Source organism: Perissodus microlepis, chromosome 22 (genome assembly GCF_051167445.1).
Source record: "Perissodus microlepis isolate ML-2025 ecotype Zambia chromosome 22, ASM5116744v1, whole genome shotgun sequence".
Lineage (NCBI taxonomy): Eukaryota > Metazoa > Chordata > Actinopteri > Cichliformes > Cichlidae > Perissodus > Perissodus microlepis.
Genome location: NC_140481.1, coordinates 33,949,694 through 33,976,798, shown reverse-complemented (window position 1 = coordinate 33,976,798; position 27,105 = coordinate 33,949,694). Strand labels below are relative to the sequence as shown.

Below are 27,105 nucleotides of genomic sequence, written 5' to 3'. Positions count from 1 at the left end.
CCACAAGTGCACTGTGCCACCTACCAAAGGAAAGGAAAAAAATAATGTGCACACTTCCACGAGAGAAATCCCACACCTGGACCGTCGTTGACCGCCGCATGATTCTAGCCTGCTTTTTACATCCAACACAAAAACTGCAGTCGTGGTGCTTTCGATTGTACTCAGAACTCGGAAATTCTGCCTTCTGAATAGGAAGATGTAGGTAGCACCAGACTGCAGATGAGCTGCTTACAGGGCTGGACTGGGACAAAAAAAAATCGTCCCGGGGAATTTGATTAGAGACCGGCCCACCATTATAGGAAAAATCATAAAGCCTTTGAATGAAAACAAACGCTGTTGTGACAGTGATGTACACTGTTCTGATGGTATATATGCATTAATCTATCAATCGTTTGTTGTAAGACTCAGGTAATTATGTTTTTTAAAAGCGAGACATTTTAAATGAGAATAAGAAAGAAAAGTATTTCCTTGTGCCCCCCTCTCCCTGTTAATGCCTTACCTGCCCCCCTGGCAACACTTTGCTAGACCCGCCCCTGCACAGTTACCAGCTGTTAGCTAAGTAAAAAAAGGATCCTGGTGTTATTTGTCTCAGAAACAGTTCATAACTTCCCTTCAACTCATTCATGTCACCTAAAAGGTAAACCTGTTTCTCCATCAGCTGTTCAGCTCTGATGATTCAGTAAGGACATCTCCTGGTTTCATCTTCATGTTTCCATCTCACCACATATCCAAACCGACATCATGACCAGCAGCTTTACAGCTGTGGCTCCAGCCAACATCAGCTGATACTAGAAATTAATATTAAATAAATTCTAACAACAGCTGATCAAGCTTAAACGTGCTGCTGTTGTTTAGCGCGACATCCGCTGGTTTCCTCTTTCTGGCGCAAAGTAGGCGATAAATAAACAAGAGAGAAAAGCCGATCAGCTGATCATTGATCAGTTTCATGATTGAAGTAGAAACAGGAGAGGGAGGGGGAGAGAATGAGAGGAGAAGAGGCAGCTGTGCAGCGTAAACACAGAATAAATCCAGCTTTGTGTCTTTTTCATTGTAGCTGAAGTCCGGGACAAAATGTTCCTCTTCACCTCAATACGAAATCCGTAATATTTTCTCTTAATACGAGACGATTCTGTTTTTTACGGGACAGTTGGCAACTCTAATAATTAACCGTATGAACAAAATAAAGTTCAACATCAGTAACATAGCACCCACCCAGCTGTATAGAAACTCCGTCATGCTAGCTAGTACGCAGTACGAAAAAGTCAGCATAACGAAAATAAACTCCACCTAAACTTGATTTATATGTGACTCAGATACACTGCAGGTCATAACTTCTTACCTGAAGTTCAGTTCACCTGATACTCGGACCGGCGGTTGCTTCGGGTCTCTCCTCTTGCCTCCCTTTTCCTCATCCACCTGCTGGCTTCCACCACTTGCTAATGTTATTGAATCTGTGGAAGCTCCGCGATAGCCACCACACGAAGTAATGAATAACGAGCCTATCTAAATCCCAGTAACGAGTAACGCGTTCCTGGTTTTGGCATAATAACTAGTTACCGTGCACGTTACCACAATAATAACGTAGTTACGCGGACGTCGGGAGGATCAAAGGGTCGCGGCGGTGCATTTCCATGGCAACGACTGGAGCCGCTCCAGCGCTGTTTGTGGACTGTGGTGCCGTTCTCTGTTTGGCCTCTTCCTCGTGGCTCCATTGGATGTGCGTGGACCTGCGTTTCCTGGGCGTGGGTTCGATGCAGCTTTGCCATAGTTCCTGAATTTGCATTTTTTCTTATGTATTTCGTGTTGGTTACTGTTGTAACGTGACTGTTGTTTAAGTTTTCTACAGTACTTTCTGGTACTGTTTTCACATTATGCTTACTGTTACTGTTTTTGAGGAAAAAGAAGAAACGCAATGAAAGAAAAAGGGAATTTCATTCTGTAATTGTCCTGGCTATCCTAAGTTTATTTTATTTCTATAACATTTATTCAAATGGACATTCACCATGTGGGACACTGTCATGTATGCCAGTTTGTCGATTTTGCACTGTACATTTCCCTGTTTTGGTTTCAACTTCTTATCCTGCTGACCATGTATGGAGGCTGGTTAAGTCTGGACTGTACCAATGCTGTAAGGGTGTGTAACAATTCCTCCACAACCTGCTTACTACCTAAAGTAGCTATGTGTAGTGAAAGGGGGTAGCGGGAGGAGGGTCACCTGGGTCCGGCTGAGGACAGCCTTTGTTTAACCCGGGGGGAATATGTAACAGTCACTATGGTGTGGTGTCCCTTTAAGACACCCAAGTCGAGGGTTGATGGTGTCATCAGTTTGTGCCATTGCTCTCTCTTTCTCTCTGGGATTATGAGGACACGTGCCTGCACGCTTGTGCTTAACGAGGGACGGATTTATGTTTTCTTCTCCAGACCTTTTTTTTGTTTTGTTTGCAACGCTTGGGTTGTATGGACGCTGGGCGTTATGTTGTTGAGCCGCAGCCGTTCAGCCGGGCTTTTATATGGTTGTTGAAGAAGGCGTATTAAAGAACCACCGTGGATTACCGATACCAGCGTGGGTGTGTGTTCTTCCGACTAGCCTGCTAGGTGTTTTGCCGCCTCCTCTCAACCACGCAACACAACCTAACGTTACAGTGTGTGTGAAGAAACTGTAAGTTTGCTTTGTTTCCTCCTTTAACAGTTTGTCTTTAGGAACTTTAGGGCCAGAATGTGAAGTGAGACATTTTTATTTACGTAACATTAAACAAATCAGGTGTATGATCTGAATTGGAGTGTAATGAAACAAACTCCTGATATGTGATATTGTTTTACAGCTGTATTAACAGGGCTCGCAAAATTTCAAAATCCCTGGTAGCCCTTCGGGCAGGGACTCTTCAGTTTTTGGTAGCCCAAAATAAATTTAAGTAGCCCGAATAAAAAAGAGAGCAATTTTTTGATTGATGTTTTGTTTCCTGTTTTGTTTCCGTTACAATATTATACTTTAATGTATAATATTGTAACGGAAACAAAACATTAATCAAAAAATTCTTTAAACACAAATTACAACATTGTATAAAAATTACAATCATCAACTCAAATACTTGGTTCTAATTGAACAGAAATTTCTATGAACTTGTAAGAACTGTGTAGGACATGAATCAGTCTGTGTCAGATCCTGAATTTGAAATTTCCACTGAAGTCACAGGAAAGAGGCAAGTGGAACCAAGATCGAGGCCATTTGCTTTTTGAAGTTTGCAAAGACTGCTAAATTTTGCCAGTGGTAGTTCACTCTTTGCAACATAGTAGCTATTCTAAACTGATTTTCAGGTTTATTTTTAGTATGTTATTTGCAATTGGTGTTTGTTCTGGGAAAGCTACTGCAGACTGAGCAATAATGCATTTCTTGCATTTCTCATGGGTTCTAATGGGGGCCTTTCTTAAAATGACTGGTCCCAGTAACAAAGGCGCTTGTCGACTCAGAAATCGAGGGAAAAGCAACAACACACCCGGCAGAACATTATGTTATTTACACGGGTGCACATAAGTGGTCCGCATGTGCGCATTCGCTGTCAAAATAAAAGACGCGCACCAGATAAGAAGTTGCAACGCGCGTTTGCGTCCGTATAAAAGGCACTGTTTTTGTCCGCTAGAGTGGGATTTTCACGGCACATTCTGCACCACATCTCTGTGCGTTCATCATTTGTTTGAAGCCAGCTCACCTCCTGCAAACACTTTTCCGAGAATACGTGCTTCTTTTGTGGTTCGGACTCCTTCTGACATTTCTTTGGATGTGGAGGAAAACCAAAGTAATTGCTTAAAGGAGTTTGCTTCTTCGACATCTTTAAGAGTTCTAAACAAATGTCTGTCCTCCTCCAGAAAATCTTATGTACGCAAACACGCGGTGCAACTTCTTATCTTGTGCGCGTTTTTTATTTTGACAGCGAATGCGCACATGCGGACCACTTATGTGCAGCCCTGGTTATATAGCTCATCATATCGCAGCCACAGAAATTCTTTTGTCCATGAAACCATAAAGCTGCACTTTCTTTTTGCCTTATAGTCTGATTTGTCATAACTTTTCCGTTTTGTGGTAAGCTTTTCTTTGGCTGTCACTTCTTCACCCTGACCTGTCTTATTTGGCTCAGCAGAACTAAAATATATATCCTGCTGCTTTTACACACGCACTCACATCACGCTCAGCGATTCTCTGCGCGATCAACCTCTCACATGTTTAAGCTTGCTGCGGGAGATTTCACTTGTCATGTTTGCATAGTAAGCTAACGATTGATAAGACTATGTCAGAGGAATTGGTGCGCAAATTATCGTCACTCACTAATCAGTGCTGTCGCTCTCTATAAAACAGTTCGCGCGATTGCAAAGTGAAAGCAAAAAACAAGCGCAAATTCAAACACGATTTCAATATGTCACATATTGACAGTGGCTCACCGATGCCAATGACATAATTACCCAGCTACATTTCCGAAAGAATGCAAAAGCATTGAAATATATTTTCCTATGATAGCCCGACGGGCAGGGCAGAGACAGATTTTGGTAACCCGACTGGAAAAATCGCTAGCCCCGGGACGTCGGGCTAGCGATTTTGCGAGCCCTGATTAAATAACAAGTTGTTACTGTTGATGCTTCACAAAGATCAGGTGTGCTGCAAACTAAAGCCTATGCTGCATGCAGTTACTAGTTTTTCTAGTTTGAACTTCCTTAAAGAATCTTTCCTTTGCTGAAAACACCAAACATCATTTAAGGCAGCTTTGTTTCTCAGAAATATGAGCTGCTTGTGTTCGTCTTTGTGTCCTACTTTCTTGGGTTCCCCTCAATATGCAGCTATCTTTATGGTCTCAGTCCTTCTGTATCTAATGTCTGCATGTGATTTCTCATCTTCCAACACAGTTTTGCTTTGTTGTGCTTAAATCCCAGAAACATGTGAGGCTCAGCTCCGAGATCCATAAACAGATCACATCTGTTAGTTTTTATCTGAAAGCTTAAATCAGATTTAACACATGTTGGATCTTGAAGTGTGTTCTCTATATCAGAGAAAACAGAGCTGCTGAACATGTTTTCATATTAGCATCTGTAGGATTTGTGGAAAAAGCATTGATTCAGTCCACCAACCTAGTTCAGTTTTTATCTGAAATATGTTTGAGTTATAAATGGAGTTTAGAGAATGAGCTGCTGATCAAGCAAGCAGTGTGCTTTTAATTCTCCAAGTACATGTAACTGAGCATTAGGGTGTAGAATAACATTTGAAGGAAATAGATTAATAATTTATTTATCCCATCAATGAAACATACATTTTCCCATTGATTCCCAGATAGGACTTGGAACAAATTTTGCTAATATTCCAGCTGCACATGAGACCTAACAAACCAAAGGTGTGAACAAATAGCCCTACACTGCAAACCATAACAACGGCTGTGTCCGAATTCAGGGGAAGGATGCTCATAAGGACACTACCTACCTACGTCACAAGGTAGTGTCCTTAGACAGACGGGTAATCAGGAAGTGAGCGGCTGTGGACAGCCCCCTTTTTTTCTCCATAGAAACTTTATTGAACAAACAATGAGTATCCAACATAACAGATGGGTTGTGGACAGCCTCCTAGCCTTCAACTCCGCCCTTACTTGCGTTTTTTTTTTTTCGATCGCTAGCGCCACAGCGCGAAAACTTCAAAATGGACCCAGAAATGTCGCTCCGTTTTAATTTTAATTCTCGAGGAGCTAGAAAAACCTTATCGTCGTCGCCCGCACGTTTTGTACATTGGGCTCATCAGCAGTGTTGGGACTAACACGTTATTAAGTAACGCGTTACAGTAACTACGTTATTATTGTGGTAACGAGCACGGTAACTAGTTATTTTTGCCAAAATCAGGAACGCGTTACTCGTTACTGGGATTTAGATAGGCTCGTTACTCGTTACTTCGTGTGGTGGCTATGGCGGAGCTTCCACAGATTCAGTAACATTAGCAAGTGGATGAGAGAAAGGGGAGGCAGGAGGAGAGACCCGAAGTGACCGCCCGTCCGAGTGTCAGGTGAACTGAACTTCAGGTAAGAAGTTATGACCTGCAGTCTATCTGGGTCAGATATAAACCAAGTTTAGTTGGAGTTTATTTTCGTTGTGCTGACTTTTTCGTGCTGCGTGCTAGCTAGCATGACGGGGTTTCTATACAGCTGGGTGGGAGCTATGTTACTGATGTTGAACTTTATTTTGTTCATACGGTTAATTATTAGAGTTGCCAACCGTCCCCTAAAAACAGAATCGTCTCGTATTCAGAGAAATTATTACGCATTTCGTATTTAGGTGAAAAGGAACAGTTTGTCCCGGACTTCAGCTACAATGAAAAAGACACAAAGCTGGAGTTATTCTGCGTCTTTGCTGCAGAGCTGCCTCTTCTTCTCTCATTCTCTCCCCTCTCTCTCCTGTTGCTACTTTAATCATGAAACTGATCAATGATCAGCTGATCGGCTTTTCCCTCTTGTTTATTTATCGTCCGCTTTGCGCCAGAAAGAGGAAACCAGCGGATGTCACGTTAAACAACAGCAGCACGTTTGATCAGCTGTTGTTAGAATTTATTTAATGTTAATTTCTAGTATCAGCTGATGTTTGCTGGAGCCACAGCTGTAAACCTGCTGGTCATGATGTCGGTTTGGATATGTGGTGAGTGGGAAACATGAAGATGAAACCAGGAGATGTCCTTACTGAATCATCAGAGCTGAACAGGTGATGGAGAAACAGGTTTACCTTTTAGGTGACATGAATGAGTTGAAGGGAAGTTATGAACTGTGTCTGAGAGATAAATAACACCAGGATCCTTTTTTATGTAGCTGACAGCTGGTAACTGTGCAGGGGCGGGTCTAGCAAAGTTTTGCCAGGGGGGCAGGTAGGGCATTAACAGGGAGAGGGGGGCACAAAGAAATACTTTCTTATCCTCATTTAAAATGTCTAGATTTTAATAAATAATTATCTGAGTCTTACAACAAACGATTGATAGATTGATACATATATACCATCAAGACAGTGTACATCACTGTCACAACAGTGTTTGTTTTCATTCAAAGGCTTTATGATTTTTGCTATAATGGTGGGCCGGTCTATAGTCAAAATGCCCGGGCTGATTTTTTGTCCCAGTCCAGCCCTGTATGCAGCTCATCTGCAGTCTGGTGTTACCTACATCTTCCTATTCGGAAGGCAGAATTTCTGAGTTCTGAGTACAATCAAAGCACCACGACTGCAGTTTTTGTGTTGGATGTAAAAAGCGCACATGACGCTGTAACGTAGGCTAGAATCATGGCGGTGGTCAACGACGGTCCAGGCGTGGGATTTCTCTCGTGGAAATATGCACATTATTTTTTCCTTTGGTAGGTGGCACAGTGCACTTGTGGCAAGTAAGCAAGCTAGAAGACTGGCACTCTTGCTGGGTATCCAGTTAGCAACACATTAACAAGAGAAGTCTGAGTAAAACCAAAGTTACTTTCCCTAGTAACTAGTTACTTTGAAAGTAACGAGTAACTTGAAGTAACTGAGTTACTTTTGATGGAAGTAACTAGTAATGTAACTAAGTTACTAATTTAAAGTAACTTACCCAACACTGCTCATCAGAGACAATCATCTCCAGGTAAAATAATTTCCTTTAATCTACACGCATTTAGGAATTACTTAGCTAATTACACAGATAATTGAATTATTGCCAGCGTTGTGCCAAAGAAGTGCCAAAACTGATTTCAAATGTTTCCGTGTGTAATATGTGTAATATCTTTATGTATGTTGGTAAATAGACTTCGGTGAACATGGTTTACAAAGGTGTTTTATATATACAATAATTACCTGTTCTTCAAATATCTTTATAACTGGTTATAATGTAGGTACAATTGATATATTTGTTGCGCTGTCTGCTGTCCTCTTGACCAGATTACTCTTAAAAAAATAAATTTCTAATGTCAACAAGATTGTTTTTGAACTGGATAAATAAAGGATATATAAAAGTCAGTTTTTTGGCACAACATCAGTCATTCTCACACATGTACTGTATCATATAAAATATATAAACTAAATATCTTTGAAACGTATAGAATCTAATCTTTTGTTTGTTTTTTACATAGCACTTTATCAAACTGTTGTCTGCTACATAGTTACAAGTATTATACTAATAATATAGCATCCACCATCTCCTGCTTGCATATTTCTGAAAACATCTTAGTGGTGTGGCAGCCACGAGTGAGCCCTGCAAACCCTGTGGATGGACGATGCAGTGGACAGTGGGAGGAAGCATCCTAAAGCTCTCTTTGCAGACCACCCTGTGTGATTCTCCACTCGCTGACCAGAAAAGACAAACCGCAGGTCTCAGTTGCTGCACCCCATCCACGTCTGATCTTGCTCAGGCAGATTCAGCAACACTGCCAGAGACTTCCTGTAATCTATTACAGTTGTAAAAGAAACCGTCCAGGAACAGGTCACTCAGGTTAATCCTGTGTGAACAACTGTAAATATTGTTTTTCCATCTTTACATACTGTGTATTTGAAATATTCTTGTTTAATTGTTATTGTTATTTATTTATTGCTATCAAATAAATATCCATGTAATATTGTTCAAAGTTAGCGTTGTGTTCATACATGTTAAAAATGCCTGTAAATCAAATTGAGTTCAGTGACAATTACTGTTTGTTTGAATCAATTTATTAATAACATAAAACCTTTAAACTAATGCAACACATATAACAATGTAACAAATATATTCAAATAAATAAATGTCTCAATACATAACTCATTTGGGAACTAATCTTTCTAGAAGTGAACACAGTCTGTCCATCCTCTCCCTGCTCTCCTCTCCTCACCCTCTCTGCCTCATGTCCTCTCTGATGAGATCTAGCAGCTCATCATCTCTTTTCCTCTTCCTCCCTGTCGTAGGTGGCTGAGCCGCTTCGTCATCGCTGTCGTTTTGGTCACCCACTGCTGTGCTTGGCCCTGGAGTGTCCTCAGGGAGAGAGGAAATTAGGACAGGAGGCTTAGTGGAAGGCATCTGTCCTATAACCTCATCCATGAGGGCAAACCAGGGCCAAGTAGCAGCAGTGGGCTTCCCACTAACTCCCTCTCCTGAGCCTGGATACTTGCAATCCTAAAGGCAGAGGAAACCAAAAATGACAGCAGGAAAATAAAAACACCACAACAACTCTTAGTAATTGCACATTTATTAACTTGTGTTCTTAAGAATTATCTTCTTGATAACACACATATGTACTTTGTATTCTTTAAAGTTATCTCATGTCTTCTGGCCTGCAAGCGGGTGACTTTCCCCTGAAGGCCCATCTTCTCCAGAATTGTCCTGATCACACACAACAAATAAGAGAAGAAAGGAAACCATGGCAACTATGTTAATCCCTAAATCCCAAAGTTTTCACAGCAGAACACGAGAGGAACACCGTCTGGACGTCACAGGTAGGGGTGGGTTTGTATAATCGATTTATCGATTAAAATCGATTCTGGCTTGGATAACGTAAAATCGATTCATTAAAATCCTGAATCGATTTTTTATTATAAATTTATTTTCCCCGAAATGCCAGAATCTCTGGTGAAATCTCACAAAATCTCAACAACCACCAAACAGCTAAGACAGTAAATGAGAGCAGGAACACGGATTCTGCACAAAGACAAAACCTGCGGATCAGAATCAGTTAGATGTCGCCTTTCTCACAGTCGGGGCTGAAAGCCGACAGCTCGCTGATTCTGATCTGTCGGCGGGTCCGCGCTTTGTGTTCACGCCCTTTATGCGCTGATTCTAAAGCTGTTAGTTTGATGTCTCTCCAAACAATATTGACCGAACCAGCAGCAAAAGAAGATTCAATTCAATTTTCAATTCAATTTTATTTATATAGCGCCAAATCACAACAAAAGTCGCCTCAAGGCGCTTCATAGATACAGAGAAAAACCCAACAATCATATGACCCCCTATGAGCAAGCACTTTGGCGACAGTGGGAAGGAAAAACTCCCTTTTAACAGGAAGAAACCTCCGGCAGAACCAGGCTCAGGGAGGGGCGGCCATCTGCTGCGACCGGTTGGGGTGAGAGAAGGAAGACAGGATAAAAGACATGCTGTGGAAGAGAGACAGAGGTTAATAACAGATATGATTCAATGCAGAGAGGTCTATTAATACATAGTGAGTGAGAAAGGTGACTGGAAAGGAAAAACTCAATGCATCTTGGGAATCCCCCGGCAGCCTACGTCTATTGCAGCATAACTAAGGGAGGATTCAGGGTCACCTGGTCCAGCCCTAACTATATGCTTTAGCAAAAAGGAAAGTTTTAAGCCTAATCTTGAAAGTAGAGATAGTTTCTGTCTCCCGAATCCAAACTGGAAGCTGGTTCCACAGAAGAGGGGCCTGAAAACTGAAGGCTCTGCCTCCCATTCTACTTTTAAATACTCTAGGAACAACAAGTAGGCCTGCAGAGCGAGAGCGAAGTGCTCTAATAGGGTGATATGGTACTACAAGGTCATTAAGATAAGATGGGGCCTGATTATTTAAGACCTTGTATGTGAGGAGCAGGATTTTGAATTCAATTCTGGATTTAACAGGAAGCCAATGAAGGGAAGCCAAAACAGGAGAAATATGCTCTCTCCTTCTAGTCCCTGTCAGTACTCTTGCTGCAGCATTTTGGATTAGCTGAAGGCTTTTCAGTGAGTTTTTTGGACATCCTAATAATAATGAATTACAGTAGTCCAGCCTGGAAGTAATAAATGCATGAACTAGTTTTTCAGCGTCACTCTGAGACAGGATATTTCTAATTTTAGAGATGTTGCGCAAATGGAAGAAAGCAGTCTTACATATTTGTTTAATATGTGCGTTGAAGGACATGTCCTGGTCAAAAATGACTCCAAGGTTCCTCACAGCGTTACTGGAGGCCAAGGTAATGCCATCCAGAGTATGAATCTGGTTAGATACCATATTTCTAAGATTTTCAGGGCCGAGTACAATAACCTCAGTTTTATCTGAATTAAGAAGCAGAAAGTTAGCGGCCATCCAGGTCTTTATGTCTTTAAGACATTCCTGCAGTTTAACTAATTGGTGTGTGTTATCTGGCTTCATGGACAGATAGAGCTGGGTGTCATCTGCATAGCAGTGAAAATGTATGCTATGTCTTCTAATGATGCTGCCTAAGGGAAGCATGTATAATGTAAACAGAATTGGTCCTAGCACTGAACCCTGTGGAACTCCATAATTAACCTCAGTGTGTGAAGAGGACTCTCCATTTACATGCACAAATTGGAGTCTATTAGATAGATATGATACAAACCACTGCAGTGCAGTACCTGTAATACCTACAGCATGTTCTAATCGCTCTAATAGGATATTATGGTCGACAGTATCGAACACTGCACTGAGGTCTAGCAGGACAAGCACAGAGATGAGTCCACTGTCAGAGGCCATAAGAAGATCATTTGTAACCTTCACTAAAGCTGTTTCTGTGCTGTGATGAGCTCTGAAACCTGACTGAAACTCTTCAAATAAACCATTCCTCTGCAGATGATCTGTTAGCTGTTTGACAACTACTCTTTCAAGGATTTTTGATATGAAAGGAAGGTTGGAGATTGGCCTATAATTAGCTAAGACTGCTGGGTCTAGAGATGGCTTTTTGAGTAAAGGTTTAACCACAGCCAGCTTGAAGGCCTGTGGTACATAGCCGACCATTAGAGATAGGTTGATCATATTTAAGATCGAAGAATTAATCAATGGCAGGACTTCTTTGAGCAGTTTTGTAGGAATGGGGTCTAAAAGACACGTTGATGATCCAAACTACGCTTCACATAAACATCATCATGTATTCACTCTGACTTTTACTGTTTTGCTTCGACCACGATGCACAGCTCTCTCTCTCTCTGTACTTCAAAAACAGTTTCCCGTCTAAAAATCTGTTTTCTTGATTATTCGCTTGCTTGTTATGCACAAGTCTACCGTTGTTTACAGCACTGTCGGCCGACGGGGTTTTTTTTTTCGTTTTATATACTTCCGGAAAGAAAACCTAATTTCTGCCGTTCAATACTGAACAAATTTAAACTTTTTAAAATTATGCAAAATGCAAAACGCTGTGTCTCTAATAAAACCGCTGTAACTTCAGAGGTAATGTTCATATGTTGATTAATGGTTTTCTTTCGTTTTTGATGTACTGCAGAATATTTTTATAAAATCCCAGAACAGGAAAATCACCTTCATGTTTTTCTGTGTTTTATCCTCAGCTACTTTGACACAAAGGCGTCTGCTGTGATGCTCACACCTTTGATAAAGTCTTGCGTGTGTCAGCTTCCTTTTTATAGATACAAAAATATGTAAATGTACTGATCTGATTTATAATATTTCTGACTGTCAAAATTTCCCAAATTCAAATTGAATTGAATCGAATTAAATCGAATCGAATCGATTCGGGACCTTGTGAATCGGAATTGAATCGATTCTAGAAATCAGTGACGATACCCAGCCCTAATTGCGACAGTTAATGCATTTGAGTGACACAGTTAGCGCCTTTATCACAAACATGTTCACTAACATAACCAACCAGAGTGCAGCTGTGATGAACACCTACTCTGCCTGTTTGGTCCTTCTTCTTCTTCATGGTTTTGTGTAGCAGGCAGACAGTGAGAGTCAGACACTAACAGGACACGTTTCTGTTCTATTTGTCTGTTTAAACACAACCTGTTAACATTTTCTCTCTTTTCTACTCAGCAGACAAACATGATGTGTTTTGGGTTTAATTCTGGATGAACTCCTTCTTTAATCTGACACATTTCACAGATTATTTTCTCGCTCACACACATGAAAAATAACAAAGAATGTCTGTACTCCACACTATGATTAAAAACAAACGCTGTATCAGGTTATGACTCATAATCAGTTTCTCCAACTAAAAAAAAAAAACGTTATTGTATCACAAGACTTATGGAAAGTAAAAACATTTAAAGGCACAAATAAAATCAGTCTGACATTGTTACTGGATCCTGATCATCTAGAGCAGGGGTAGGCAACCTTTCTGATTTCCCCAGAAGTCAGTGTGCCATATGATTGCATTAGCAATAAATTTAATAACGCTCTATATTAACAGTTACACAATATATAGAACCACTTTATAGAATTATATTTGTTCACAGATGTTGGCAGCTATCAGCGAATAGTTATCAGCTATTTTGAAACAAAAAAAAAAGACTTTTTATCCATAACAGCAAATGAACTGTACAACAGAAAATACAAATGCTATTTATGGTCTCCTCACAACAATGATAAGAAAAATAAACTAAGCCAATATGGCATGTCTGTTAATACAGAGACACACATGTCTCTGGTCTCCCACTCAGAGACACAGGTCTCCCAGTGTCCAGCATTCAGACGGCTGCCTGAGGACTCATGTGAGAGAAAATCTGCTCACACAGATATGTAGAGCCAAATACTGTCAATAAGGCCTCTGTAATGTTCTGAAGACAGTTAAACTTGTCAGGTGTCCAGCAGGTGAAAATGCAGCTCCATGAACTGATGGGTTCGATTAGCAGCCAGCTCCTCCTGAGCCATGCTCAGTTTTTGCTCTGATGCCTTGAGCTCTTACTGAGGGCAGAAACCTCAGAGTCTTTTCCGTACACGTCAGATTAAAGTCCATTGATGTTTTCCTTGCTTTGCTCCACGGCCTTCTGCAGCTCTGCTGTCCGGCTCTTCTCAGAGGTCAGCTCCTGGCCGAGCCCCGACACCTGTGCCTTCAGCTTATTTTCTTCTGGTGCTTTTGTCCATTCTGAGGTGCCTCCTGACCTCAGTTACTCCTCCTGTCTCTGGCACGCCCTTTTTGCTGCCCGATCATCCGTGTTGGTCAGTCACTGTCCTGCACAGTTTTAATGCAGAGTTGTTAAGGTCAGCATTCTTTTGCTCGGCCTCACTTTTCCTCTGGGCTTAATGGGCGTCTCGTCAGAGCTCTGTTAGCTGAAGCTGTCTGGAAATCTCCCCCGTGTAGTGAAACGGGCCTTGGGTTTAACGCTCTCCGTCTCCGCTGCATGAGATCGTTTTCCTGCAGCTCTGTTGACATTTTCAGGTTGTTGTTGTGGGTCCAGCTGCTGTAGCATTTGGTCAGGGTCACATCAAAGATGGTAGAGGAGAGAGCAGGAGTCCAGGTCAGCCTCGGCAAAGCAGCCTGTAATCAAGCATAAAGAGAAAAAACAAAAACAAAACAAAAACAGACGAACAGGAAAATGATGTTGTGTTGGCTGTGTTATTCAGAGAGGGGAGAAACACCGGGCCAGGCCCTGTGTCAGCCTTCTCTCCCCCTTTTTTTTGTTTTTTCTCACCATATAATCAACTCATAACCCACCAAGCTGACAGGACAACACAGGTACCTGTTAAAATTCTTAAAATCATGTTTAAAAGCCCAAAAAGGCATTTTCCTTCATTCAGTAATCACTTGTATTAATCAATCAGCAGAAAACATGTCACAATTTGAATCTTTTAACCACTAAATTTGTTCTTTCATCACTGGTTGGTCAGACCAGTGTCTCTCTTTTTTTTTTTGAAGTTAAGTTGTTGTCCTGCAACCCAGAGAGTTTATTTGTTAGTAGTGGATAAACTTTATCATTTAACAACAGGTGTATGTTAAGTTTCGCTGCTTTAACCTTGCTGGAAAATCTTCACGTGTTCATGAATGTAAGCTGTTTTTTCATTGCGTGTGTGTGCGTTTGTGGGTGGGTTATTTTAACTTTTTTCTCAAACAAGGCATTTCTCTAACACGTGCCTTTCTCATACATTTCTCTGGGAGTGTGTGTGTTTTTATTTTGTTTCCCAAATTTTGATTTCCCACCTTAAATAACAGCATTCCATGTCTTCAGCCAGGAGTCAGAGCTTGCTTGTGAGATTCAGGGACACATGGTGCCAATAACAATTCAGTCAAAAACTTGCCTGCAAATTTCCAGTGATGGTAACAGATAACTGGAGGAGAAGATGTCCTTTAAGTTTCTTTTCCGGGTGGGGACAAAGTGAGGTCAAGCTGTAAACTTTTGAGCCAAAGCTTGGCTTGTCTGTCGTCCCAATTCTGTTTATGCTTTTGCCGCTGTACTCAGGTTTCCAGGTTGAGAGAAAGCCACCTGTATTAACACACTAAAACATTTACTTAGTATTTCTTTTCTGAAAACATCAGCTCACTTCATCCGCCTAGATTTTACTCTCTCTCTCTCTCGGTGCATACTTCACACAGTCAGGCAGTTGTCCCCTATGGGCATGCAGAGTTCCCGTCACACACACAGCTGAAATTCGTGCTTGATCACACCCTATATTATGATAAAACCAACAGTAAATCAAATGTAACCGCTTATATTATTGGGCTGAACCAAGAGTCACTTTAAAAATCTTATAAATCCTGCTTCACACCATAAAACTGAAACAAATCACAGCTGTATTTCTCACACAATCTTACTCTGCCGACTGAAGTGTCGGTCTAAATCATGCACGATTTGTCTCTTCTATATCAAAACCCAGCCAAACATCAAACATTCACCCTAGTCATTCAAAACCTTATTTGTAATATTATAATCACCAAACTCAGCGTCTTATTTACAGGTTTTTAACAGTATTTGCAAATCATAATTATAAAACTCAAAAAACACGCTAAACAGGAAACAAAAGTCCTCTGTGCGCTTCACAGCAGCCACCTCATTTGCATGTTCACACACCGTCTAAAAATAGCTCGCAGCGCTGCAGCGCGCTGTCGTCACACACAGCCTCTCACACAGCTCTATTATTTTATATTACAAAGACGTCTTATATTTACAATCACTGTCAGGCCTGACAGCTTTAGCGCCTACACAATTTTGACAAATTTAAGTTAACGGTCCAACCGAAAAAGTCCAACTTTTTTGTGATCAATTAACCAGTATCTGTCCAACAGTTTCTGGCCTCATCTCTAAAGTCCCTAACTCAATTTAAAAGTGTCCAACACCCAAGGTCCAACCTTTGCTGCCCAAAAAAGCGCAGATACCGTTCCAAACGGTAAGGAGACTCTAACTCCTAGCTTATTCCAGGATGCCCTGTACCCCACAGTTAAGCCAAACTGAACTAACCCTGTTCGCCGACAGGTCAAGGTCGCGCATCCACGGCCAGGAGGGAGCGTAACCTCCGGGCTATGCGCTTCTTAGCAGTCCAACTGCCGTTCTTGAAAAATTTATAATACTTTGAAACAACAGTCAACACCCCAAAACAAGTGTATGACTGACGCAGGTCCAACCTGTCTGACCAATGGGGACTCTAACCCACAAAATGACCAATTCCCTATCCAACTAAATTCACTCAGCAGTCCAACTGCTTTAACTTCAATCAGCAGTCCAACTGCTCTAACTACTCAGTACTGTCACAGTTCTCATGAGATTTTTCATCAAAATCAAAACAGACATCTACCAGTAACTTCAGTGAGTAGACTTTAATTTTATCATGTCCAATTTGGCACACTTTGGAAATAATTCAACAGGTAGTGCCTTACCTTTGTATAAGCCGGCTTATGCCCACTCACGTCAGACCACTGGCTTGTGCCTGTCTGTTCGACAACCTCGGACCGTCCAAACCTCCAACTTCCACCCCAATACCACAGGACGAGCCCGCAAACTGTTACGGATTCAAATATTGGGGATGGATACAAGAGGAAAAACCACAATAACAACACTGGTCCGGCCGGGTTGAGTCAAACGATGATTTTAATGATCACACGCGTGGGAGATGGACACCGTACGCAGACAGCATCAGATCTCAAAATGGTGGAGCATTGATCAAACTCTTATAGCCTCTAGTGGCCCCCACCTAATCATAAAAGCCTAAACATTCACATTCTTTCTCTCACACAGTGCCTAAGCTACGACCTTGGCTCCCTGTTTATCTGCTCCTGCTGAGATGGGGCAGAAAACTCCAGTATGTTCTGTTCTCTTCTAATCAGACAAATAAGGCGATGACTTTCTGCGAACAGTATTTCTCATAACTCAGCAGTATAATGCATCATAAAACAATATCATTCATTCACAATAAACCAGCAGTCTAATGTAATGCAAATCAGCTTAACAAATGCAATAGTTATCACCTTCTTCTAATTCAGGAGAATAATGCAAACTAAAACTACATAATAATTCACCATCTTTAATTAAGGGTCTAACATGGCATAAAATAATATTATAATCTGACAAAGGAAATAAGGTGCAAATTTCAAGTTACAGATAGGACACTGAAGTTTCTAAAACAGAAATGAGAGTTAAAATATTGAATAGAGTTCCATTGTAGTTATGTTAATGGTCTATACTCATTTCTATTAAGATATGACTTCATCATCCAATTCCTCTGTGTCGGTGTGCTCTTCAGAAGGCTGCACGGACACTATTTGGACCTCGGTTTGACATGCCTATCATAATTAATAGACATATAACATTGCTGATTAAGATAAAAAAAAAAGTGGGACAATTTTTTTATTGCCATTTCAATGCAATGCAATTTCATTAAAATAAATGCATATATTGTTCTAAGATGTATGTACCTCTGTGTCCTCAGCTGAAGACCCAGACTCTGTGCACTCCTGCACATGAAGAGCCAAAATATGCAATGGCAGACTTACTTTGCATGTTTGGCATTGTGCTTTGGGCATATTTTTAAATTCAACTGCATCAGGAGGTAACGGAGTAAGGTCAAATTCTTGCTGTAAAGGTACTATATACAGCAAGTTTTTCCCATTTCCTGTCATACTGCGTATTAGGGTCCCTGTGTAACCTTCAGAATCAGGAGGGACCAGTGTCAGTTTCCTTTTACCCTGACCGCCTGAAAAAAGTAGAGCCCAGATCTAGTTCACATAGGTGCAAATTATGGGACTATCATGTAATAAACATTTGTTACCCCTACCTGTAGCCTTGTAGAGCAACCATCCTCCAGTCAGACCCTGCATTTTAGGATATTCACTTTGAAGAAGTCCAAATAACTGCAGAAGAAGATCAATATTGTGATGCCTGCAGACTTGATGATCTTTACAGAGACATATAAGTCTGAAAATCTATATATTTCTTCCTTTAACCTCTTCATGGTTCATGTCCCTGGACATTGTGAGATGTCTTTTACCCAGTCCTGCCTGTGCAAGCTGAAATTCCTCAGAGGAGGTAGGTGTTGTTTCTGCATTACAGTTCAGCAAGTATACATAGAAACTGAAAGGCTTCCATGCTTTAAAAGGTGGTGTCACAGGGATCCTTGGATTATGCATCTTTCGTTTTCCAAGAAAACTTTTTTTTCCAAAGAAACCAGGGAAAGATCTGAACGGAATTAGAAAAATACATGAAAATGACAGCACAGTTATAACACACCAAAAAGGTTAAAAACTTTTTAAATAATTTATTTTCATATTTAATTTAAAACCTTGCCATCTCTTGATCTACAGAGGGAGGTCCCTGTTCCTGCCTTACTCCCTGTGCTGCCTGGTGCTGTCCCTGAGAAAGATTCTGAGTGAGCACAGTAATAAGATTCTGTGCAGCGGCTTCCACTGTAGAATTGTAGTTCACATTCTAAAAAACACATATATAAAAAAAATTAATAGGTAAAACATAACAGAAATTATGAAATATGTTAAACATAGGGATGCACCGATACCGGTATCGGCCTCGATACCAGATTTTCTAAAGTACTCGTTAAAACTCCCCCGATACCATGGTTTGAGAAATGTCTATGTTTGAGCGTCGTGTGAGGGGTTAATCACGTTTTTTTTCTCTAAATAATTAGTTATTCTATAATATGTTACATACAACATGCTTTAGTTTTCATTTTAAATAAATGTTCTTAATTCCATAATAGTCCCTTGTTTTTCTGTAAAATCATATGACTATGTGACTGTAACTTGTAAATTTAAATCATGTTTTTATTAAGTACTCGGTATCGGCATCAGCGTGTACTGAAATGCAAGTACTCGTACCCGTACTCGTTTTCCAAAAAAGTGGTATCGGTGCATCCCTAGTTAAACATAAATAAGTATGCATCAGCATGATAGTGTATAATGCTAGCACAAACAAAAATCTGGGAGACACTCAAGAATGTTTTCTTCCACTTAATTAATTCTTGTTTTTAATGGCCTTTCATTTTCTATGTGATGATCAGTGAATCACCAGTGCTGTTTTCACATGCTCTAAAGTAATAATTGCAAATAACATGTTGACACATCATCAAAAAAATTAATTGTATTAACAATAAATGTAAGTATATAGGGCTTGGCATTACGCTTTGAATTCTGGTATGTGGGAGCCATGTTAATTGTGTAAGAAATGTAAATAAACCATAGAAACAAACAGTACATCAGAGAAACAGCCAATTTAGAAGAGGGAAGGTAAAAACAACATATTAAAATTCCCAAAAGTATGCTGCATATGAATACGTGAACGAGGGAATAATAATAATAATAAACTTTATTTATAAAGCACACTAAAAAACCAAGGGTATACCAAGGTGCTTGACAAAAATAAAATAGGAAAAGGGAGATGGGAGGGAAAAGAAAAAGGACCTGGCACGTATCAATTATAAAAACCTTGACAATCATAAGGTATAAAAGTAGTTCACAAGCATAACGGATAAAAATGTACAACGCACACCAAGTGTTAACTAGGTGGAAAGGCAAGATTAAACAAATAAGTCTTCAGCCGTGATTTAAACAGTGGCATAGAGTCAGACGTCCGGATATCAACAGGAAGGTTGTTCCATAAGACCGGGGCAGCTACAGCAAACGCACGGTCACCACGAGACTTCAGCCGAGAACGAGGTTGCTCCAGAAGAATTTGGGTAGCGGATCTAAGTGCTCTGACAGGAGTATGTAACCTGAGAAGCTCATTGAGGTAGCTCAGCGCCAAGTTATTAATGGTTTTGTAGGTGAAAAGTAATATTTTAAATTGAATACGGTATTTAATTGGGAGCCAGTGCAAGCCAGCAAGAACAGGAGTGATGGAAGAAAACTTCCTGCTACCTGTCAAAAGGCGTGCCGCCGCATTCTGGACAGTCTGCAATCTAACGAGAAGGGTGGAGGAAAGGCCAATATAAAGAGAGTTGCAGTAGTCCAACCTGGAAGTCACGAATGCTTGAATGAGTTTTTCCAGGTCAATGTGCGGAATATAGCGCTTAGCCTTAGAAATGAGGCGCAGCTGATTAAAACTAGACCTCACAACAGCAGACACTTGCTTGTCAAATTTAAGCGAGCTATCCAGTAGTATGCCCAAATTACTGGCATAATCAGAAGGAGAGCTAGCAAAAGGCATCAGAGCAGCACAGAGTTGGTCGCGGGGGATTTTACTATCAAACACCACGATCTCAGTTTTCTTTTCGTTCAGGACAAGAGAATTACTCTTGAACCAACCTTTAACCTCACGCATGCATTCACGAAAATAGTGAAAAGACATAGCAAGATCGTCAGTAATCTCAAAATAAATCTGTATATCATCAGCATAGCAATGAAAGGTAATATTATACTTCTCAAAAATTGCTCCAAGAGGGAGCAGATATAGCGAAAAGAGAATAGGGCCTAATACAGATCCTTGAGGCACACCACAGCGTACAGGTACCGAGGAAGATGAGAAGTTGCCCAAATTAACCGAAAAAGACCTGTCAGCAAGATAAGATTTAAACCAGTTGAGGGCAGTGCCTCTTATACCCACAGTATGCTCAAGTCTTAGTAGAAGAATGTTATGATCAACCATATCAAAAGCAGAGGAAAGGTCCAATAAGACCAGGAGCACAGAGCGTCCAGAGTCAGTGCTTACAAATAGGTCATTGAGAACTCTAAGCAAGGCCGTTTCAGTGCTGTGCCGTGGCTTAAAGGCAGACTGAAATTTCTCTGCAATGTTGTTCGCGTCTAAGTATGCCTGAAGCTGAGAGAGAACTAGTCGCTCCAGGATCTTGGACAGAAACGGAAGCTTAGAGATTGGTCGATAGTTCAAAAGATCATAACAATCAAGATTCTTCTTTTTCAGAATAGGCTGGACTACAGCATGCTTAAAGGCCAGTGGGACAGATCCAGAGAGTAGAGAAAAATTCATTAAGAATAAAATGCTCGGTCCAATTACATCAAAGCAGCCCTTAACAATGCGTGATGGGAGAATATCAAACACAGCATTGGTGTTTTTCAGTTGATCAACCAGCTGCTTCAGAGTTGAAAGCGACACGGGCTCAAATTGATGAAAAGTTGAATTACACTCAGAGGAAAAAACAGGATAAGAGGCAGACGAAGAGGAAAGCTTAAGGGATGAAACCTTATTTAAAAAAAGAATTTGAAAACGCTCACAAAGAGCTTGTGAATACAGTAAAGGCATATCAGGACAGGGATTAACAACAGAATTAAAACTTTTAAATAGCATACGGGGGTTATGACCATTAGCCAAAATGACTTTGGAAAGAAAAGATGCCTTAGCCATTCTAGCAGCAGTTTGAAACTGTGAGCGGCTGGTCCGTAACATATCATAAGAAACCTGAAGTTTATCTTTTTTCCACCTCCTCTCATCACGGCGACAGACACGTCGTAAGGCACGTGTAGTATCATTTAGCCAGCAATGAGAGTAGGTTCTAGGGCGCTTCATTTTGATGGGAGCAACAGAATCAAGAATAAAAGAACAAACAGATAACAGGATATTAGCACAACCATCAACCGAACAGAGAGAACAGTCATCAGGTACAGCCAAATCAGAGGTAAATGAGAATAATGATAGCAAAGTATCAGCATAACCATCAGATGAGCGAACTGAGCAGCAGTCAGGAATTATAGGCGCCAAATCTAAAAAAGACACAGCAAACTTTGACACAGCTTCAGAGCTGAGTATGCGTAGCGGACGAGAAAGAGCTCCAGGCTCTTTCCAGCGGCAGATAAGCCAATATCAAAAGAAATTAGAAAATGATCTGAAATCCCAGCGTCATTTATATCCTTAATACAAATATCCAGGCCATACATAAAGACCAAGTCCAAAATATGGCCTTTAACGTGGGTTGGTTCATTTACCCATTGAAGGAGGTTAAAAGAGTCCATTAAAGCAAGAAAGTCTTTAGCAAGCAGGTCATCCTTACAACAGATGTGTATGTTAAAATCACCAAGAATAAGAACAGAATCATATTTAAAAAGAACGGAACCCAAGAAGTCAGCGAAGTCCGAGATAAAACACTTGTTATATTTGGGCGGTCGATAGACCAAGTGGTCGTGGAAGCAGTCATCTCCAATAACTGGACTTCAAAACTAGCAAAGTTAGGTGAGGAAAGTTGCCGAACATTATATACGTTTTTAAAAACCGAGGCTAAACCACCTCCCCTACCAGAAAGCCTCGGTGAACTAAAAAAGGCACAGTCCAAAGGAAGAAGTTCAGAGAAAGGAATGAGCTCACCAGGGCGAATCCAGGTTTCTGTAAGGAATAAAACATCAAGGCCACTAGTAGAGAATAAGTCATTTAAAACAAAGGTCTTATTTACCAGCGACCTGACATTAAGCAGTGCCATCCGTGGCCAGGGTACTAGGTCACCTCTAGAAGCACGAGGCAGAGTGCATAGATTGCTTCGACAAACTCCCCGTCGGCGCGATGTTATCCAAATCCGAGTAGGAAAGCGTGTCGCAGAGCGGGCAGATGCTTGGTGATCAGCCGGGTAAATCCAGCGACAAGTAAGCAGTTTAGCGTCCGGGCAATCCAGGGAGGAGGGAAAAAATGATGGCGTGTCCAGATTAACATGTACATTGTCCGTAATTCTGGCTCTGAGAAAGGCCCTGAGACGGACGCGACGGACGCGACGGCCGCTCCGTCTTCCCCGCTTCCTGTAGCGTTTCTTGTGGAGACTAGGAAGCGGTAGGTAGGAGAAGCCGCAGGACGAATCCAGTTGTGGTAAGTTAGCGCTGCCCACACTCCAGCAGGGGTCGGCCCGAAACGAATGAAAAGAACGAAGATTTAAAAGTGTTTGCCTGTCATATGTAATCAGTCCACAACCACTAGATAAACATAAGACTAGAAAAATAAAGATAAAAAACACAGTACCGAGGTCCATAAGGGAAGGTAAGGGAAAAAGGGAGGGTAAAAAGCGGCGAGACGGACGGCAAGCCAAGTACACCGGCGCCAAATTCCAGGGAAGCCTGGAATTTGTATGTGGACAAAAATCTGCATTATGTACAGGTTGGATCTATATGAAACAGCCAATAATGAGCACATAGACAGAAGAAAAACTTCTTGCCACCGCAGTTTGCTCTCTCTCTCTGTTACGTAATAAATTGTAAACTCCTTTAGTAGTGCCTTTATTACTTAATTATTTTTATTATTATTATTATTATCATTTATTGTTATTTACTTAAACATGACACATAGTTTAGGGAAGATTTTGCAGTTGTGTCATTTCAACTGGAATCATTCAGCTGCACATTACTTGGGGGAAAAAAGGCCTTCTGAAAAAGATCTCTTACTTCTTGCTTTAGAACATGATACTATTATTGCTTTTTATCTATAACTCACGCATATGTATATTGTAGGAAAACGGTGAAAATTTGACACGTTTTTCCCTCGTGATAATTTGTAGCATTGCAAAGGCGTACATTATTTAGTAATAACAAATCAAATGATTGATTTGATTAGATTTAAGCATCAAGACCGAGAATGACCAGCACACTGTTTGAAGAAACAAGGATTCCTCCTGAGGAGCAGGCTAAAGTGGCTGGGGAGAGGGTAGTCTGGGTCTATTTGCTGAAGCTGCTGGCCCCGCCAGCGGAGCCCGGAACCAGATAATGGATGGATGAGAGTCTTGCAACATTGCCGTAGCGCAGGTGATGAAGACTGCATCCCAAGCCCGATTAGTTATGGAGTCTTTTAAAATGTTTTCCATATTTTTGGGGAAGGATCAAATTGTTAATATTACTTTACCTTTCGAAGTAAGTTTCAGCCGAAAATGATAGCGAGGCGTTTCTGTTGAGCTAGCATTTCAGCAAAAAACGTTATAAAATAAAAAAACAGAATAGCCGAAAAATTAACCGTAACAATAGCCACTTCTTAAATTCGTAGTATTCACAGACTGCAGTGTAATTGTTCCAAACTTAAACACTCACCTGATTGTTCGCGCCAGCAGTGTTGTTGGAAGACGACGCCATCGTTCACTGAGGGACAAGTTAACAGCAGCCCCCACCAGATACAATGCGCGCTACTTTGCGAGCATGGGAAATGACCACTTCTCACGTAGTGGCTGGGAAAACGTCTCATAATTGATCAGTTACGGCGTAATTTGTACACATTACTGCTTGAAAGAGCTTTAGTAACTGAGTTTTAGCAGTTATGCATGACATGTTTTCTAAACATTATCAAATAATACAGTGCAGGAGGTGTTTGATAAATTATGTTCATTCCCAGGTTTCCTGAAGGCAACATGAAAAATGGACCATCTTGAGCCTGCAGCGGTCTGCTGTCACTCATGATTCCCCGCCTCTCTCTGTGTAGCCACGCCCACCAGGCCAAAACAGGGCCAAAAGTCTGTAACTGAAAAATAGAGATCTGAAAGTGAAAAAAAAAAATTGAAGCTGAGAGAAAAATCCGAACCTGAAGAATTTTTTTTTGTACATTAATTTAAAAGATCTGAATCTGAAAAAATGTAATCTGAGACTGAATAGATTTTTTAAAAATAATAATAATGAAAAAAAGATTACTGAAAATTTTTAAATAAAGTTTACTCAGAGAAATTATAGATAAAAGAACCATTGGGTTTTCAGTTAATACAAATATTCAAAACGTTTGATTTTATTTTAAATCCAACTCTTTCTTTTTCAAAGTTCACTCTAAAAATGTGACTTTTGCTTTCAGTTTACATATTTTCGATTTCAAATTTTTCTTTTAACTACACAAACATTATGGCCCTGATTTAACTCCATACACACCTGCCGCTGATCATGAGAATTAGAGCCCTACTTAAGATGGTGGACCTGCTCTACTCTTCGCTGGATCGTTGAGCCATCAGCGTCAGTTGCCCTGCAAACATGTAATTCGAACTCGTGAGTACTTCTGAACCTGGAAACTGACTGTCTCTCTGTATGTGTGTAGATCTGTGGTGGTGAAGAGAGGAGCTGTTCTTTGTGTGTGTGTGTGTGTGTATATATATATATATATTAAATCCACTCTTGTTTGAAGGAATTAGTGGTCTGCGCCTGAGTCCGCTTCTCTAGCCTTGACAAGATATACAAACCGATATTATGACCAGCAGGTTTTACAGCTGTGGCTCCAGCAAACATCAGCTGATACTAGAAATTAATATTAAATAAATTCTAACAACAGCTGATCAAGCTTACACGTGCTGCTGTTTAGCGCGACATCCGGCGGTTTCCTCTTTCTGGCGCAAAGTGGGCGATAAACAAACGAGAGGAAAGCCGATCAGCTGATCATTGATCAGTTTCATGATTAAAGTAGCAACAGGAGAGAGAGGGTGAGAGGATGAGAGAAGAAGAGGCAGCTGTGCAGCAAAGACACAGAATAAATCCAGCTTTGTGTCTTTTTCCATCCTAGACAAACTGCGTCCCTTCTCAGCTCAACACGAAACGCGTAATAATTTCTCTGAATGCGGGAGGATTCCATTTGTATGGGACGCTTGGCAGCTACTAACTAACCTTATGAATAAAATAAAGTTCACTATCAGCAACATCGTAGCACCCACCCAGCTGTATAGAAACTCCGTCATGCTAGCTAGCACGCAGTACGAGTTATTGTAACTGACTGTAAAAAGTCAGCATAACGAAAATAAAATCCACCTAAACTTGGTTTATATCTGACCCAGATAGACTGCAGGTCATAACTTCTTACCTGAAGTTCAGTTCACCTGACACTCGGACCGTCGGCTGCCTCGGGTCTCTCCTCCTCCTTCCTCCCCTCTCCCTCTTTCACCTGCTGGCCTCCACCACTTGTTAATTTTACTGAATCTGTGGAAGCTCCGCCACAGCCACCACCAAACAACTGAGGTATTTTTACACACCGGCCAGCATCTGGCCAATCCACCACCTTTCATTGTTTATACCGTTCCCAAAAAAAAAAAAAAATCATCGGCCCACCGAGCAAATGCCCGATGGCCAGTCCAGCTATGGTCATGCCATCAGTTAACCCGCACGCGTGCCTAGGGTTGCCGACCCCTGATCTACAGACTTTACTGTGTAGAAACTGATCTTTGGTTTTATAATTTAATGTTAGGTTGACTGCAGCTTCTTCTTTTTTTTTTTTTTTTTTTTGCCTGTCCCGTTCGGTTCTTTTGCCATCAGAATTATTGTCTAGAGGTGAAGAAAGATGCCCAACGGATTTACTTTACCAAATGAACCATCCCAGCCTTGCCGTAATGGTCTATTTGATTCACCTTTTATTGTTTATTTTATTTATTTTTTATTTTCACTTGCTAGATACGGGACAGACTTGAATGAGGAAAAGAAAAGGGAGAAAGGAAGAGGGGGGGGAAAAACAGTGGAGAAGAGGGACGGGGATAAAGGGCAAAAAACAAAAACCAACTAAATAAGCAGACAAAAAAATACATATATCAATCACCTGTTGAGAAAGAAAAAAGAAAACAAGCAGAAGAAAACGAGAGCAATACAATAAACAACATCACGATGATATATGGGAATATAACAGTAAATACTAAATATTAAACATTATTGTGCAGCACGTAAGATCGACAGCGCACAGTGTGCTTTGAGGTAGGAGCCAAAAAGGGTGTAGTTTGTGTGTGTGAGCACCCGTGTGTACACCTGTTAGCATGAACGCGCTTGTTTTTCATGTAATGATCTGCTAGAGGGTGTAGGGGAGCCACAGCCCCGTCCTCCAGGGCATGAAGCAAGTATGGAGGCGATCAGGTCCAGAAGCTGTTGACTGCAGCTTCTGACCCTCATCAGTGTGTTTGACTTCAGAATTTTTTTTTTTTTTAGACTAAAGTTCACTTGTTAACATGAAACCTTGTTGTTGTTGACAGTATGAACAGGCATCTAATACAGACACCCAGACTCCTGACTTTATTTACAGTATCAATATTTATACCACAAACATTCATAGTCAGTATCTCTGTTTGCAGTCTACAGATCCAGTCACACTTTTTACCTTCACCTGTGCATTTGATCTGCTTACTTTGAACT

The 27,105-nt window shown here is 40.8% G+C and overlaps 2 protein-coding genes across 8 annotated transcripts in view; one reads left to right on the top strand and one right to left on the bottom strand.

Annotated features, from left to right (window-relative positions):
* Nucleotides 1-1,128: 1,128 nt before the first annotated feature.
* LOC146363648 (myelin-oligodendrocyte glycoprotein-like) overlaps nt 1,129-27,105 on the top strand; it is a 48,309-nt gene continuing 22,332 nt past the window's right edge. For 6 of the 7 annotated variants that reach the window (XR_014799179.1, XM_084918795.1, XM_084918792.1 and 3 more), the window contains exon 1: nt 1,129-2,659. The gene's annotated coding sequence lies outside the window, so the exon portion shown is untranslated. Of the gene's footprint in view, nt 2,660-24,726; nt 24,994-27,105 lie in introns of those variants that run through there. The other variant, XM_084918793.1, reaches the window with a different exon arrangement.
* On the bottom strand, nt 14,552-18,492 carry LOC146363649 (uncharacterized). The gene is made up of 3 exons (XM_084918805.1): nt 18,093-18,492; nt 17,880-17,955; nt 14,552-17,798 (listed from the first exon to the last, which is right to left on the bottom strand). The coding sequence occupies exons 1-3, from the start codon at nt 18,147-18,149 to the stop codon at nt 17,506-17,508; spliced, it is 426 nt and encodes a 141-aa protein (XP_084774931.1). The 5' UTR covers nt 18,150-18,492; the 3' UTR covers nt 14,552-17,505.